The sequence below is a fragment of the Cygnus olor genome, chromosome 3 (genome assembly GCF_009769625.2).
Source record: "Cygnus olor isolate bCygOlo1 chromosome 3, bCygOlo1.pri.v2, whole genome shotgun sequence".
NCBI classification, from domain to species: Eukaryota; Metazoa; Chordata; class Aves; order Anseriformes; family Anatidae; genus Cygnus; species Cygnus olor.
This window is the reverse complement of record NC_049171.1, coordinates 53,102,391-53,117,475: the sequence shown is the minus strand read 5'-3', so window position 1 is coordinate 53,117,475 and position 15,085 is coordinate 53,102,391. Positions and strand designations below refer to the sequence as shown.

The 15,085-nt window shown below is 40.7% G+C and overlaps 1 protein-coding gene across 3 annotated transcripts in view; it reads left to right on the top strand.

Moving 5' to 3' along the window:
* The window catches only part of CEP85L (centrosomal protein 85 like), a 148,633-nt gene extending 136,395 nt beyond the window's left edge, over positions 1 to 12,238 (top strand). For all 3 annotated transcript variants that reach the window (XM_040554288.1, XM_040554286.1, XM_040554287.1), the window contains exons 9-13: positions 523 to 640; positions 956 to 1,006; positions 6,082 to 6,189; positions 6,570 to 6,783; positions 7,674 to 12,238. In XM_040554288.1, the coding sequence (XP_040410222.1) occupies positions 523 to 640; positions 956 to 1,006; positions 6,082 to 6,189; positions 6,570 to 6,783; positions 7,674 to 7,837 (655 nt within the window). In that variant the 3' untranslated portion in view covers positions 7,838 to 12,238. The remainder of the gene's footprint in view (positions 1 to 522; positions 641 to 955; positions 1,007 to 6,081; positions 6,190 to 6,569; positions 6,784 to 7,673) is intronic.
* The last annotated feature ends 2,847 nt before the right edge of the window (positions 12,239 to 15,085 follow it).

Sequence of the window (15,085 nt, the reverse complement as noted above, 5' to 3'; positions counted from 1 at the left end):
ACCAGGCATGGAGGATGGGCCACCAGTACTCAGAGCAGCCTACGGTTCTGGACTCCACTTAGAGTCGTACATGCCCCAGTGGGAGAGCCAAATTTTAAGGCTCTCGTAATTTGGAGAAGCTCGAAAACTGCTCTGACAGACACTGGCGGTGGCTTTACCTCCCACAGCAGCACGGAGCAGCTGCGTACACCACAAAGGCTTTCCTTGCTCCTCTCTGCCCTCTCACTACGCCATCCTGCTGGAGCTATGCCTTTGGGAACACGCAGCTCAGAATCTGGCACATAAAGCCATTCCCGCATGAGTCAGTTCTAGCCAGCGCCACAGTAATTTCAGTAGTTTAGGATTTTTGTATCATTCATCCACTGTTGGTTTGCTCATTCGTTAGGCTGGATTCTGCTAGATAAGGTTTTACAGTTTTGGTTGGAAGATGGTGCAACTTTCTAATTTTTTTTTTTTGCCAGAACACACAGCCCTTTTGGTTTCTGTCAACATACTCATTTTTTCTTTCATGTTGAATGACAGCTTGCAGCAGAAAGTAGAAAAATGCCTGGAAGATGGTATTCGCCTTCCCATGTTGGACACAAAACAGCTTCAGAGTGAGAATGAATGTCTCAAAGAAAAGAATGAGAAAGCCAGTAAGGTTAGTTTGCAAATTATCTTTTTGTGTCATCTTTAACCCTGCATTCTCTATTTATTTTTTTTAACTTCAGAAATCAGTATCTCACTAAAGAATTATACATCTGTAGATAAAACAGTTTTCTCTTCAATACCTCTCTTTCTGTTTGAGGGAAGTATTTTGCATTTGTTTCCAGTTGTGTGAGAGTTAGCTATTTCTTGTCATTTATGTTTTCAAAGATTCTGTGTAAAATCTATGGCTATCACCCATAAGTTGATTTTTTAAAAAAATGAGCAGAAGAGATTCAAGCCTTTTAAATTACTCAATTTTATATTCTAGGTCATAGACAATCAACAAAAACAGATAGCTGGACTGATTTTAGACATGCAGGTAAGGAAGAGTGTATGTTCTGTTATTTATTCTGTCCATTTTTAGTTCATAAAGATGACATTATTAAAATTAAAATTTGTTCTTTTATCGTCCAAAATAGGAGGCAAAGACAGAAATGCCAAGAATGTAGTCTTATGGTCTGTAGCTGACCTGCATTCTCTTGCAGCCTTACAGTGTATTCATTATGGAAGTTTCTATGGTTTAACACTTTGCAGGTATTTGCTGTAAAGTAGAGAACTGTTCCTGTATAGCACCTTTATTCAGCTGGCTTAGTAGATGTCATATCAGAACTGCCTGTTGCAAGTCTTGAGATCTGCCTTTGTAACACTGAAGCCTCCCCTCAAACTTTGGGGTTCAGATGCTAATTCGAAGTGTAAAAAGTGACATTGGTTAGGAGCTTCACTGCTGAGATCCTTAGCAAGGCAGGTGCCTTTCTAAACCATACCGCTTCACATTTCGCGGAGCTGAAGCAGGTCCCTCTTCAAATGGTTTCTAACATGTCACTCAGTTAGGTATCTTAATTTTCTTGGTGGATCTTGGGCACCCAGCTTACAGCCAAGGGTCTTTCAAGACAGCAGAGGTTACCAGGAGTCAATTGCAGCACTGTGGATCAGATTAACACATCAGGCTCTTGATCCTTGAAAGGTACTTAGTGACCAGTGTTTGTTGTGGAGAAAAGGAAACATTATACAGGTTATAAGGAAGAAGGTGTGACTTGCTCTAGAAAAAAAATGGGAAAAAAAAAAATCTGTTTTCATTAAAATTTTAAGCCAAATTCAATAAATTCTAGTTTCTATGTTCTTCTTCCAGTTTGGCATTTGTCTCCACATTTCTTCTTTCCGTGCCCTGCAGCAAAAATGAAGTAACAAGGTTTTCCCTTGAGGATAAAGAGGGTACTTCTGCTTTGGCTCAGTGTACTTTATGCTTGGAGAACAACAAAATGGTAGTAAACAATCAGCTGAATGCTTGCTTCTTCTGAAGTGGAGCTTCTCTGTGGAGCTAGAGTCCAAATAACAAAGATACAAAACTGCTTGTGTAATGCTTGGTAGGAGAGTATGTTTTCTTACTTGCACTTTGCACGCTGGAGCCAGGTTTGCTGATTTTTAGCTATTGAGAGTAAATTGTCTTCCCCTATGAAATTGCTCCCTTTTTGAACTATGCAGATGAAAAAGCAGGCCTGGTGCCTGTTGACAACCATATTTTTGCTTAATTAAACTGAAGTGCTTAAAACAGACTGTGAACGGAAGAGTGTTCTGTTCTCCAGGACCTTCTCGTACCTTTCCCATTTTGAGGTATTCTGTATTATGGTCAGAAAATAAGATTTGAAAGTGGTGTTGGCCCTGAAGTTACATGTAGACTACAGTACTTTCATTGTATCCTTGATCCTCCTTGCCTTCCTCATTTGTTCCCTGGGAAACGTTGAAAACTAGCTCATGAGAAATTGAAATCTCTTATCAGCAGGGAGACATCATTTATCTTCAGCTGAGATCTTACTTTACTCCCTGTCTTCTGCCTCATTGTAAGGCTATGCTTGAGAATGTGTTTCAGTTCATTGTTATTAACTTGCAATCTAAAACCAAGGAAATTCTGCTTCAGACAAGAGTGTATCGAGCAGTACTAGTTTCTATTTGCTCATAATCATGACGGAGTGATTTTGTTCTTCCTTGTGTGGTTTGGCTTGGTTGATTTGTTCTCCTGAGTGTGAGGGCTTAAAATTGTTGTTGGTCTTGACAAGATGTCATGCTGAATATAAAGCGCGTCTTCCAAAAGGCAAAAATTACAGATGAGAGTGGCTTTTTAAAACAACAGCAACAACAAAAGCTTACTTACATGATTAATTTAGATATTGCAAAAATAGAATTTTTTTACAAAACAGATAGAAGTCAGCTTGTATGGTGCGTGTGTTACTCAAAATACATCTGCCAATCCTGTCAGTCATAATAACCCAAACTATGCCAGGGCTGGGAATAATGCCACCAAATTGTAACTTTGGAAAGCCAAAGGGAAAAGTAAGGATGAACTACAGAGGACTCAGAGCACTATGGGCTTTAACAAACTGGTAAGCATATGTGCTTTTTCCGAGCTTTAAGATTAGGGTAGCACTGAGTGATAGCTAATAGGAATGCCTCAGAAGTAAACACTGATTTCCACTTTTAATAGCTCCTGTTAAATGGTGCAACTGATGAGCTGAGCATGTGCACGTTATATGGAATATTCTAGAAGCTGTTTTTAGAGCGGCTTGAATAGCTGTGCAAGGTTAGTGACGGATGAAGCTCTGAAAATACTCTGGGGAAGGTAATATTTCTGCGCACGCCTTCCCCACCATGTACCCACCCTAAGGAAGGCTGCATGGTCGAACCTTTCATGTCTGTCATTGACACAGATGTGAAACGTGTAAATGGTACTACTAATGCGTGTATCATAGCTGGCTCAGGGTGTTCCTGAACTTGCTCGTGGAATAGAAATGCATCAAAGACTATTAAATGTCAAGATACTCAGAAGCTGGGGGGGGAGGGTTATTTGGGGGGCCTGCCATTACCGTGTTGTCCCGTTCTCCTCCTTGTCCCTAAGCATCTTCTGTTCGGCTGCTGTCACAGACAGAGCTAGATGGTCCTTCAGTCTGACAGAATACGGCCATTTTTTCCAGTAGGCAGTGTTTAAAACAGATGAAAGAAGACTGTTCAAAACCACTGCAGGTTACACTCATCTTCAAGCACAGCAAAGGAAATACATCAAGCAGAGCTATTTCCTGCTCTCTCCCGGCCCAGAGTGTTTCCTTCGATGTGGAGCAGGGACCTTTTTCTTCCTCCCCTTCCTCTGCAGCATGAAGCTGCACTTTCTAGCAGAGCTTATCTTTAGGATGCACACTATTTCAGCACTTCCTTGCTAGGGGCATGGTGTGGGTGAACAGAGGCACATCTAATGTGTGAAAATGCTTTAAAAACAAGTAGTCATTTCTGGGTTCAGCCTAATGATTCTTATTACTTAGTTGAAAATAAAGTTGTTTTTTTTAGTCCACATGAAACGTGTAAATTTTAGCACCATTGTTTTGCATTTTTGAAAAAGGTATGACAAAGTACCGGCTTTTACTCGCTGCTTGTGCAGCATTGAGCTGAATGTGCTAGGAAACCTCGTCAGGACCGCATACCCCTCCCTGCTGGCCTTGCCTTGCTCCTCACTGCTCCATGCCTCCTTGTCAGCAGCGTTCTTACAGCTGGCAGGTCAAGTAAATGGCTTCTCCTCCACTCTGCGGTATAGGGCAGGTCTACATATAGAGATGGTCTCCTATGTGTTACAATCCATGGGATCAGTTCCATTGAAATTTCCATTCTGCATACCGTTTAGGAGTAGTTCGTGGAAGGGTAAGTTTGGCTTTCTTCCCAAAGCTTAATCGCCTTACTGAGACCCCAAAACCAACACAGTTAGACACAAGTTGCTGTGTTTTTTCAAGTGGGGAGCTTCATTTCTTTTCTATCTTTGAATAAAGTTACAGAGTCATAGGGCAGCAATATGAACTTATCTTTTACTGAAGAGTGACTTTGATCTTCCTGTAGCGTTTTATTTAAGCCACCACGTAGAATTCCATTTAAGAGATTTCTCTGCTTTGGAAGAATTCTTTAGAATTTTAACTACAGAACTTCAAGAGAAAACATTCTTGTCAGGCAGTGTCATTCTGTAAGTTGAGATCCATTGGTTCATGAAACGTTCCTTCTCCTCCTCCCATCACGGTCTCTGGTTCCACTCTGTGGAAGGTTACAATCAAAACGGTGCCAAAGCATGCACTGTTGTCACTGGTGCTCCAGCTGTATTTTGAGCATGATGGGATTGGATTTACATCTTATAATTGAACTTGGGCAACAGGTTTTACATATTAATGTGCTGAGCTAGGGGTGGGGAACACACTTTATATGCTCTGTGGTAGCACAGCATCAGATCTGTGAGTAATGCCATCAACGACAAAAGAGGATTTTTCCTTGTGCAAGCTGAAAAGATCTCTTTGTTCTAAAGCATCGGGAGTTTATGTAATTAGTATACATTGCTATTAGTATTCAGGTAAAGTGGTTGGAATATTCCCTTTTCTGAATTTTGCCAGATGACTTTGAAAGACATACCTACAGATCTGAAAGCCAGGTAGTGGAGTGAACATGTGTGCTTTTGACATCTAAGATAACTGGTCGTGCTGAATTCATCAGAAAAAAAAAATCTACTTTAGAAATATCTCCTGATGCATCAGTTTCAGCTCTGTAGGTGAAAACTGGGGAATTGACAGCAGCCGATTCCTTGTGCGGGGGTTGTTGGCTTACTGCTGCTTGTGACTCATCTGGAAATCAAACCTGGAAAGTTCCAATTCTTAAGTACAGCACCATCCTAGAAACTTTTTTCTGATATTGCTGAGAATAATAACTATTGTATCCATTGAAAGTGACACTATAAACTACAAAAAAGTTACTTTTTGCCTGCAGTTGTTGTTACTTCAGCACCTAAAATTGTATTGTGCTTTTCTGATTTATCCTGTGTATGACTGATTTTAAAGAGGTTGGTACTCCGTATCAACTATCAAAGCCTTTTTTCTCAGCTATATAGCAGATTCAAGAGGTAAATCCAGTGTTCTGAAAGGTTGTAGGAACTTCTGCCATGGTTTTCCTGGAAAATAGAGGCCAAAAAAAGTCTTAAAGTAACTTGACAAGTACACAAATGAAGTTTAGTTGTCATTAATCTGCTGCTTATTTCAAGTGAAATAATTTGGATAGAAAAACAAGATTACATGGTCATTTTAGACTTCATGAATCCCATGTTGGAGTGATATTTTGCATACACACAGTCTTTGTGTTTATAAACAAGTAATGCTTATCTAAAGGGTTTCACTGATATTCAGAACAACTAAGCTAATATCCAGAGAGCCTTGGGGTCCAGTTGAACATCATGAGGTGGAACCTGGTAGAAAATTAAAAAACCAAAGGTGTAATCCAAAAGCAATGAGTAACAAACAGAATTACTGAGGACACGCTTTTTTGTCAGTGCTAACCTGCAGTATGAAAATGTAAAATCATTACTTGTGCTTTCATTCAATTTAGTCTATGCAAGAGAAGCTTTTGCAAGAAAAGCGGACGGTTCAGAAGATGGCAAATGAGCTTGAAGAAAAAGAAAGGAATATAGAGCAGTTAAATAAAACTTTCTCTGAAGTAAGTAAAAACTCTAAAAACCCAATCCATGACTACACCCACTAAGAACAAACTTAGGAAACCGTTATGATACCATGTGGTAGGGCTTTATGAGCTTAATACATACTTAGATGCTGTGCTGAAATATGATAGATGCCATCCCTACCTCAAGAAGTGAAAGTTTTAAGGGTGAAGGCCACTGAGCAATGGTAACATGAAAGAGAGAACTGCGTAGAAGCTGTCTATCTACCGTTCTTTGAAGGGGTACAAAGCTATTCTTCTGTGTATGGAACTAACTGGTTTTAGTTAATATTGTTTGTGGTTTGAAACAGGAAACTTTCTGCTACTCTGCATGCTGCAGACTAATTTGCCCCTTTTTTTCCTCTCAACTTTTCGCGAAGAACCAAAGACTGATGGAAGAGAATGCCTCTCTGAAGGAGCAGATACGGCAGGTGGAGCAGTCCCGGCAGCCAGTATCTGAGAAGATGCCTGTAGCAGACCAGTTGTTCAAGGAGATGTCCCATTGCTTGTTTGACTTGAAAGCTCTGTGCAGTATTCTCACCCAGAGAGCTCAGGGCAAGGAGCCTAACCTTTCCTTACTGCTGGGAATCAGATGTAAGTGATCTCATTCCAGTGCTTATTAGTGGTTTGGACATAGAAGAGTAACAGTCTTTGGGGGGAGGAGGTGGGTGTTTGTGCGTGTAAGTCTGAGTGCCTGGCAACTCTATCGTCTGAAATGCTAATTGCACATCCTGTCTTCTGTACCTCCTGAGCTGTTAACCAGGAGATGGAAAGCACATCCTAAAGCCTGTCAGGCAAACCTCCAGTGCAGTGAGTTTGTGCTGGGTTTTCCCTCTTAACAAGATTAATAATTTATTTATTTTTTTGCACTTGAATATATCATATACAGTTGCTTTCTGAGTGTTATTTAGAATAGACCAGTTGCTGAACTGGGCCTTCACCAAGGGAGAGATGTAGAAGTACAGCATCCTGTACACACCACATAGATTCATCTGCACTGGAAATCTCTGAAATGCTGGGCAGTGCAGCATATACCAAGTCGCCAAGTCCATGAGACCATCATCAGCCAGCAGGGTGAATAGTACAACATATCTGTAGTACCACCTTGTAATCTTACCTGGCCTCATTTCCCAAGCCCTCCTACCCCTCTTTTCTGAGTGTCTAGGTAAACTTCCAAAGTCTCTAGAAAATGGTTTTCTTTTCATTTATTTATTTATTTATTTATTTTTGCTGTTGTTGAGAGCCATTAGACTTTACCAAGCCTAGATCTTGGTGCAATCAGAAAAGCATGTCTTTGCAGGGGTGGCCTCTCAACTGTCTTCAAGTTCACACGGTACCTCATTTTGTTGCCTTACATCGTAGTGAAGCATGATTTGTCTTGAGTTAATTAAAGTGACTTCCCCTTTATTTCAAGAGGGGCTGACCAGTTTAAGTATTCAGAGCACAGTTGTAAGAGCTTTAACCTTGGGTTTTGCTTTTCGCAGCACTGAGCTGTTCAGCTGAAGAGAACGAAAATTACCACAGCACAGAGACTCTTTCGAAGAAGCTCTCAGACGTTTGTCAGTTACGAAAGGATATCGATGAATTAAGAACTATAATGTCAGACCGTTATGCTCAGGACATGGGGGACAATTGTATTACTCAATGACAACATTTCATCTGGTAGCAAATGACTTATTAAATGCTGCTGTGTCACAGGTCTTTGCATTTCTATTAAGGAGCCATATTGGAAGATTGCAAATAGCGCTGCACATGCATCTCTGTGAGGATCGTGCCTATTTAGTCTCGGGAGTCGGGTGAGGAGGGGAGAGTCATGGTTGAAGTAGAGTGGTACAAACTACAAGAAATCTTTTCTCCAAACTACTGAATGTAGGAACAAGCTGTGAAGAATGTTTCAGTTGGACTCTGTTTCTTCCATTAGGACTCATTTTATTGCTTCAACTAGTTTCTGGAATCAGAGCATCAGAACAGCCGTACTGCTGCCGCTCTCAGTCCTTCCCTCCTTCAAGGGTTTGAATGGTATTGCCTGTATTCTGAAATCAGTGCAGACGGTCAAGGGACACCTGTAGCTGTATGTGGTGAAAGACAGGGGTTCTGCAACTTCGTTTCACTGCAGGAATTGCAATCAGAACAGTCTTAGAATGCTGCAAGCATTAGCCGCTCTTCAAGTTGCCTAAAGAATTTGATACAGGAAATACATTGGTTTTAGTAATGTATGTCTGGCTTGTTTTCCAAACGGTGGAAGAAAATCAAGTTTCAACTCCTCTACGCACCTGAAGTCCATAAAATTTACCACTATCAAATTGTTTTAAGCACTGTCACGTTACTTTGAGAAGTTTCAATGACATGAAGTCTGTAACAAACCCAAGAAGCTGGGAGGCAGGAAACTGCAGTATATAGTATGTGGCTGTCTGAAAAAAAAGAATAGACTGTATTGTGTTCATACCACACTTACCTTTTTGTTCTGTCATCTCCATTTTAAAATGTGGCTGGTCTGTATCTGTGTCCCTAAAGACCTCTGACAAGGTTGTGAACAACTTCAACCATTTTCTGCTGCAGCTACAAAATGAGTGTTTGGCACTTGTCAAAGTCAGGGCTCAAAACAGAGTATTTCCCTTTACCAGTATTAAATTCTGTGTTATCTGAGGGCTGCAAAATTTTCCACGTTGTTTGGTAATTCTTGGTTTCTCCCTTTCCGTAGGAAGAGATTACACGTTAAAAAGAAAAAAAAAAAAAAGATCATGTTGCATAGTTTGTTCAGTGAGTGTCACTTGGCAGTGCTATTTCACTGCTGTGGTGGGACAGATGAAATATTAACACTTCCAATTTCCTGGAACATTACTGAAATATAACTGAACAGTTGTGCATGATGTAAAATACTATTCAGCTGAAGGAAGCAAGAACTCATAAGGAGCAAAACCACTCTCAGATCACATTATTTAAAAAATAGATGAGCATCAGTCATAGTTGTGATATTAAAAGAAAGTTTCAAGTGACTACGGCACAGGTCACGGTGTGCTGACCTGTAGTGTGGATAACAGCAGAAATTGCTTAGAAAACATAGCAGTTAGAGCAAAGCAAATTCTAGGGTAACATTTTTATAGCAAAAGGGTCAATATCTTCAGTTTTCTGATGATATCTATGTTAACAGAAAAAAATGGTTACAGCAACATAGACTGCAGTTAACTAAGTTTAACTTGGTGATGTTTTGCTTTCTGTTCATTGTTACACAGTTAATGTTTTTATAATTTAGTGATTTCCTTTTTTTTTTTTAACTATATGGACTTATTTATTTGATGTTTTTTTCTCTATCATGAACCTACCGTGAACTAATCTGTGAAAAATAGCGTTCAATTTGTATTATTGCTATGTGGCATTTTCAGATAGATTGCTCTGACTGGTCCAGCTCCTGTCAGCACTGAAATGTTGTCTAGATGAAATCTCCAGTGAAATTGCATAGTGTCTTTTACTGTCAGGTAAGAAAAAAGAAAGGAGGCAATTTTATTTTGTATTTCTGTACGCTGCTCTTTCCATAGTTTTGAAGGTGTACTTTTATAGTAGTGCAGAACTGAAAACAAGGAGCTTTGCACAAATAGGCTTGCCCAGTTACCCGTGCCTCTGACAGTATGGGCTTCTGTGACAAGGGCCTCGGCTTAATTCCTTTCACATAGTTCATTGGTTTGGGCCCTGCAGTGAAGGAGTAGTCCGCAGTCTATGGCTGCTCTCTGGTATCAGAAATTCAGTAACAGGATTTCAGATAATAAACTAGAAGTATCAGGGAGAGACTAAATACCTAAGTAGCACGTTATTATTTCCTTAGATGGAAATGTACCTGCAAAAATTACCACGCAATGCATTTTTCTGAATTTTGTGGAAATAAGAAACAAGTTCAGTAGGGCAATTAGAAACAGGAGAGGTTTTTTGAGTCACTGTGTCCTATTAAGCTGGTCACTTGACTGGTGTGGCTCCACTGTCCCCGCTGTTAAATGGTGATACTGTACAGCAGATTCAAGATCAGTAAGTTAATATTTCCAAAGCACTTCACTTCAGGAGCTTTTCTGCTCTGTAAGTATTAGTTGAAAGTCCCTCAGGAAGGAGGTCCCATTTTATTTGTAATACTTGGATTGCAATGCTGTAATCTTGCATTTTAGTATGTTTTTAGGGAAGCTGTAATATTTATGTTAACTGTAAAGCACTTGATATAAAACAAACAAACAACAACAACATCACAACTGAGTTTACCTGTCTCAGTCAGATTAAAGTAGGGAGGTAAATGATGGATGTTTGAGCCAAAGATGCAGGCTACCGACTGAATACCTAGAGTGATACAGTATTTTGCTTTGATTTCTTAAAATTTGGCCTGTTGTAGTAGTAGCAATTACTATATATGCATCAGTTTACAGATGCCTCTAAATGGAATAAGCTTTGTCTAAGATATGCATGACAGTTTAATTGGTTAAAATGTAGTGTGTGTGGTCTCATTCAGCATATTTAATACGCAGTTGATTAATGAATGTTAACATTGGAATCGCTTAGATTTAGTCATGACAACTTTTTGCTGTAGCTGGTAGACAATCTCAAGGGCTGAAAAATAACTGCTAATGAATGAATACTGTACCGGTCTGTCTGTTAGCAGATTTGTACAGTGGCTTTTTTGTATAGTTTCAGATGGAATTTATACAGTCCTTTTAGAAGATATTTACAGTAACTACTGTATTCAAGAATGTATTTTGAAAAAGACTTGGAAAGTCTTGGGACAAGCTATAGATGATGCTATGTATTTACTATATAGAAGTAATGCAGCTCGGTTGTGTAAACGTGATTTAGGTTCCTAGCCTCAGCTGTGTAGCTTTATAGTGCGATAGTTCTGTGAAGTTGCTGAGATTGCTGTCACCACCCACTCAGACTTCAACATTTGAGACTGCCAGTGGCTCTGAAATAATGGCAAGAGCTGAAGTTTTGTCCTTTTCACTTCAAAAGGGTTCTTCCCTTCCTTTGCCCTCACTACCTGCCTGTTGTTGCAGATATTTTTCTTGCAGGGTAAGAGCACAAGGAAGGAAAGAAAGAAATCCTTCCTCCACAACGCGTTGCCCTAGCACTGGTAGCAGTGGCCCGCTGCAGTCTGTCAGCACGGGCTGAGTTTTTGTCCCTGTTGCTGCTGGTTACATAGGTGGGGTTGCAGGTGGAGTTGGGCTCTTCCTGCTGGTGTAACGAGTCCTGTCAGGAGTGGGGAAAGATCTTCAGGATTAATCTGCATTCGTAGGCTGCAAACAAGTCAGTGGTTAGTACCGAAAGGGATGATTTTATTCCAGTAGCTCATTAGCAATATTAAATCCACAGCTGCATACCTTTGTGCCTTTTTTGCCTGATGTAAGTGTATATTCCCTTTGAACTTTAGATAACTCGTTAGAATGCTGATGACTGCACCTTGTTTTCCTCTTACCTGCCTATGTTTTGGTTCTAGACTTTTGTAGTAAGAACTCTTGCATAATACCTAGAAGCGTAAGTACTCGAAATAGGTACTCGGTGTACACTTTGAGTGTTAGGCTGGTTGTAGTATGCAGCTTTCTTGAATATGAAGTGTGAGCAGGAAACTCAAACCATAATGTGTTTATTTTGTATATATTAATTACAGTCTATCATTAGTTCAATGGGGAGGAGTGTCTGGAGCTATCTTTTAAAAGCACAGCTGACATATGTACTGGATCAGTCTCTGCAGACTGGTAGTCTTGTAAATTGGGTTCAATTTTTGAACCGCTCCGAATACCTCATATGTAAATAGAGTTGTCATGACTTAATCCAAATGTGTTCATTGTAAAAAGTAAAGGAGCCACTGGCTGGCTCAGCTTTAGGCTTGTTGTTCTTGCCTCTTTTTGTAATTTTTTTTAAAGTAGGGTTTACAGCTAGAATTTTGAATGCCAAAGTTCTATTTATTAAATAATAATAAAAGTTTTCATTGTTAATGACTGGTATTTTTCCACTGGAATTTGTTTGTTGATGTTTGGGATTTGTATCCACAGAGCAAAAATAAATTTTGTTACAAAATTGATTTCTTCATTGCTGTCATTTGTCCAATATGTGGCATAAAGTGGAAGGGACCAAAGCTGGACTGATGGCCAGAGGCAAGGAACGAATCGTTCAAGATCTTCCCAACACCCACCCAGCGTTCCTCCAGTGATCTGTTTTTCTGCCTCATTATCAGCTGGCCAGGCTCTCTTCCTGGCATTAGTTCTTGTTTTAAAACCAGGGCATTGGCAGCAAAAATACTACTTCAGTGTGTAGTGAAAGGATTTTAGAGCAGAGTTGCTTGTAAAGTCCCTGCTGCTTTTCTAGGAATTGCTGCCGCTGTTCCGTTTCAGATGCTAACTGGAGAGGCTATAGGTAGGACTTTTTAAAAGACTGAGTCGGCACAAAATGGTAGGAAGAGGTGTTATGATAATTAGTTTGAGCTGCTGAAAGATTCATCAACTTTGGAACAAGTGGTTGTCTGTCCCAAAGCTGGTCGCTCAGGGGAAAAAGTTATATATATATATATATATATATATATATATATATATATAGGATTGTGAAGCAACAGTGTGTCTGGTACCAAGGGGGAAACCAGGGATCAGAAAGGGCATGTGTTTTTAATTATTATTTTTCAATTAGCATGAATGAATGACTGGTCGTACTGAAAAGCAGTTAAGGTAAATGGAGATCCTTTCTGCCTGAAGCACCACAGGTCACCGTAGCCCAAGGTAACCAGGCGGTGTCGACTCCCCTTCAATGTCAAGTTAGTACGGTCTGAGGAAAGTGGAAAGTTACAATTTTAGAAAATCTTAGGAGGACTCTTTCCAAGTGTTGAGGAAAGTGTGGTTACCCAAAAACGGCTTCTTTTCAGGCTGTTCCCAGTGAGAAATCTAAGAGCCCATTAGCAGTGCCGATTGCTGGATGATCTCTGTGCCTTGACTCGTCTTCCCTCATCCCCCAGCGCACGGCACTGTGCAGAGCGCCGGAGCTGAGGATCTCTGCTCTTCTCTTCAAAGGTGCTGGGAAATTCATTTTAATTAGCTAATGCATTATATATGGTACAGCTCACTTGCTTTTCTCAGACCTTGTGACTGAACGTTGAATGATGTGCTTCTCATTCAATTAACCCCCCCTCTGCCCTGTATAAATGTATGTAAAGGGCTGCACAGGTGCCAACTTTCCGTAAGATTTCTGAGGGTGACCTTTTGTGAACTGTTCGAAGTCAGGTTTAGGTTTCAAAGTATCATGATTAAAGCACTGCTAACAATAGTAGTGGTAGAAAATGTTCTGTTGCCTTTACACCGCAAACAAAATACAAGTCCAAATGTGGTTAGAAATAAAACTTCAGACAATAGCGCTGCAGATAACGCTCCAGCCTCTTGAATGAGGACAACTTGCAGCAGCTAAATCTGCAGTGGATCACCTGCTGGATGTAAATTAAACAATTCTGCAGGACTTGCTAACAACCCTGGGTCATTTGTTTTGTAAATGAATGGGTTTGGTGTACTTGGAGAACTTCCAAGTGGTGAGGGAAAACGTGCACGATGAACTATGATACTTAATTACGTTATAGTATATGCATATTTCTCTTCCTCTCCGTGAGTTACTCCCCCTTTGGGGGGTGCTGCTGCTGTTTTTCTGTCTTTTCTTGATGTTTCAGGTCCTGATTTCATGGAGGTAAAGCCACACTTCAAGCCGTGGAGTTACAGCCTACTCAGCTTGTAGGGAACCCGATAGGTTCAGCTAATGCTTCTCGGCTCTTTCATGAACAGTTTGGCAGCTACGCCGAAGAATGCAGCCCGTGTATATTAATAGACCAGAAAACTGATTTACTGGTCTGTGTACCTGTGAAAGCATTTGCCTAGAAGGAGAAAAGAAACCTTTGTCAAGTTCTAGTCTGGAGTGAATTGTAATGCGAAGGGTTCTGGTAAGAGGGTTTTCTGACTGAAGTTTTCCCCTGAAGGGGGAACCGAGTAGAATTTAATATCATCAAAGCTCATCTCCCTTACATTACCAGCTGAGAACAGAGCAGCACCAGAGTGCCAGATGTCCAAAACCCCTCCCTGGCCACTCTTGTTGCGCTGAGCTTAGTGGTGCCTCCAGGTACCAGGCCGGGAAGCTGGTTCAGCCCTGCTGCTGTCAGCCGCTGTGACACAGGGGACCCTGCCCTGCTGTGGGTCCACCTCCTGTCACCCCAAAAAGTCCTTTCTGGCAAGGTCTGGCTTACTGGGGATTGTGTTTGCCTGGGACTTGATTCCAGCAGCAAATTGCTTCAGTCAGGGAGCCTAAACTTTACTCCACGTAGGTTAGCATGCAGAGAGGTGGCGTAAGAAGCCGGATTAGCCTTCTAGCTGTCCCCAGGACTGCCATACTGAGGCAGGAGAGAAAAATAGTTCAAAATATTTTGGAAAGTGAAGAAGCAAAGGTAAGGAAAACAGGACCCAGACCCCAGCTTCCTCCTGCCACTGACGTTTCCTCTGATGAGACGAGATGTCTTTATATTTATAAATTGTAATGATTTACTATTAGCAAAAACAAACAAACAACTTTAATCACCACATTTGAACAGGTTAAAACATTTTTTCCCCAGCCTATAGTATTGATTCTCTGACAACAAATTAATTGCTGTTCTTCTTTTATGATGCCTGTATTGTGGAGAAGGCACATTGCAGAAACCAATTTGGCTGGGATCTTGAAGCTAATGCGGTAATTTGCGCAATGACTCATTGTGCTCTCTATAATCATACCCACCTTCATTCATTTTCTGCATTATTTTACAGGACTCTGCAGTCACTTGCAGACACGTTTGAATTTGCTGTTGTGTTTCTGACCTCGGCGGTCGGGCGCTGCCTGCCTGGGTTTGGGGCTGGGGGAACAGGCAGGAAAC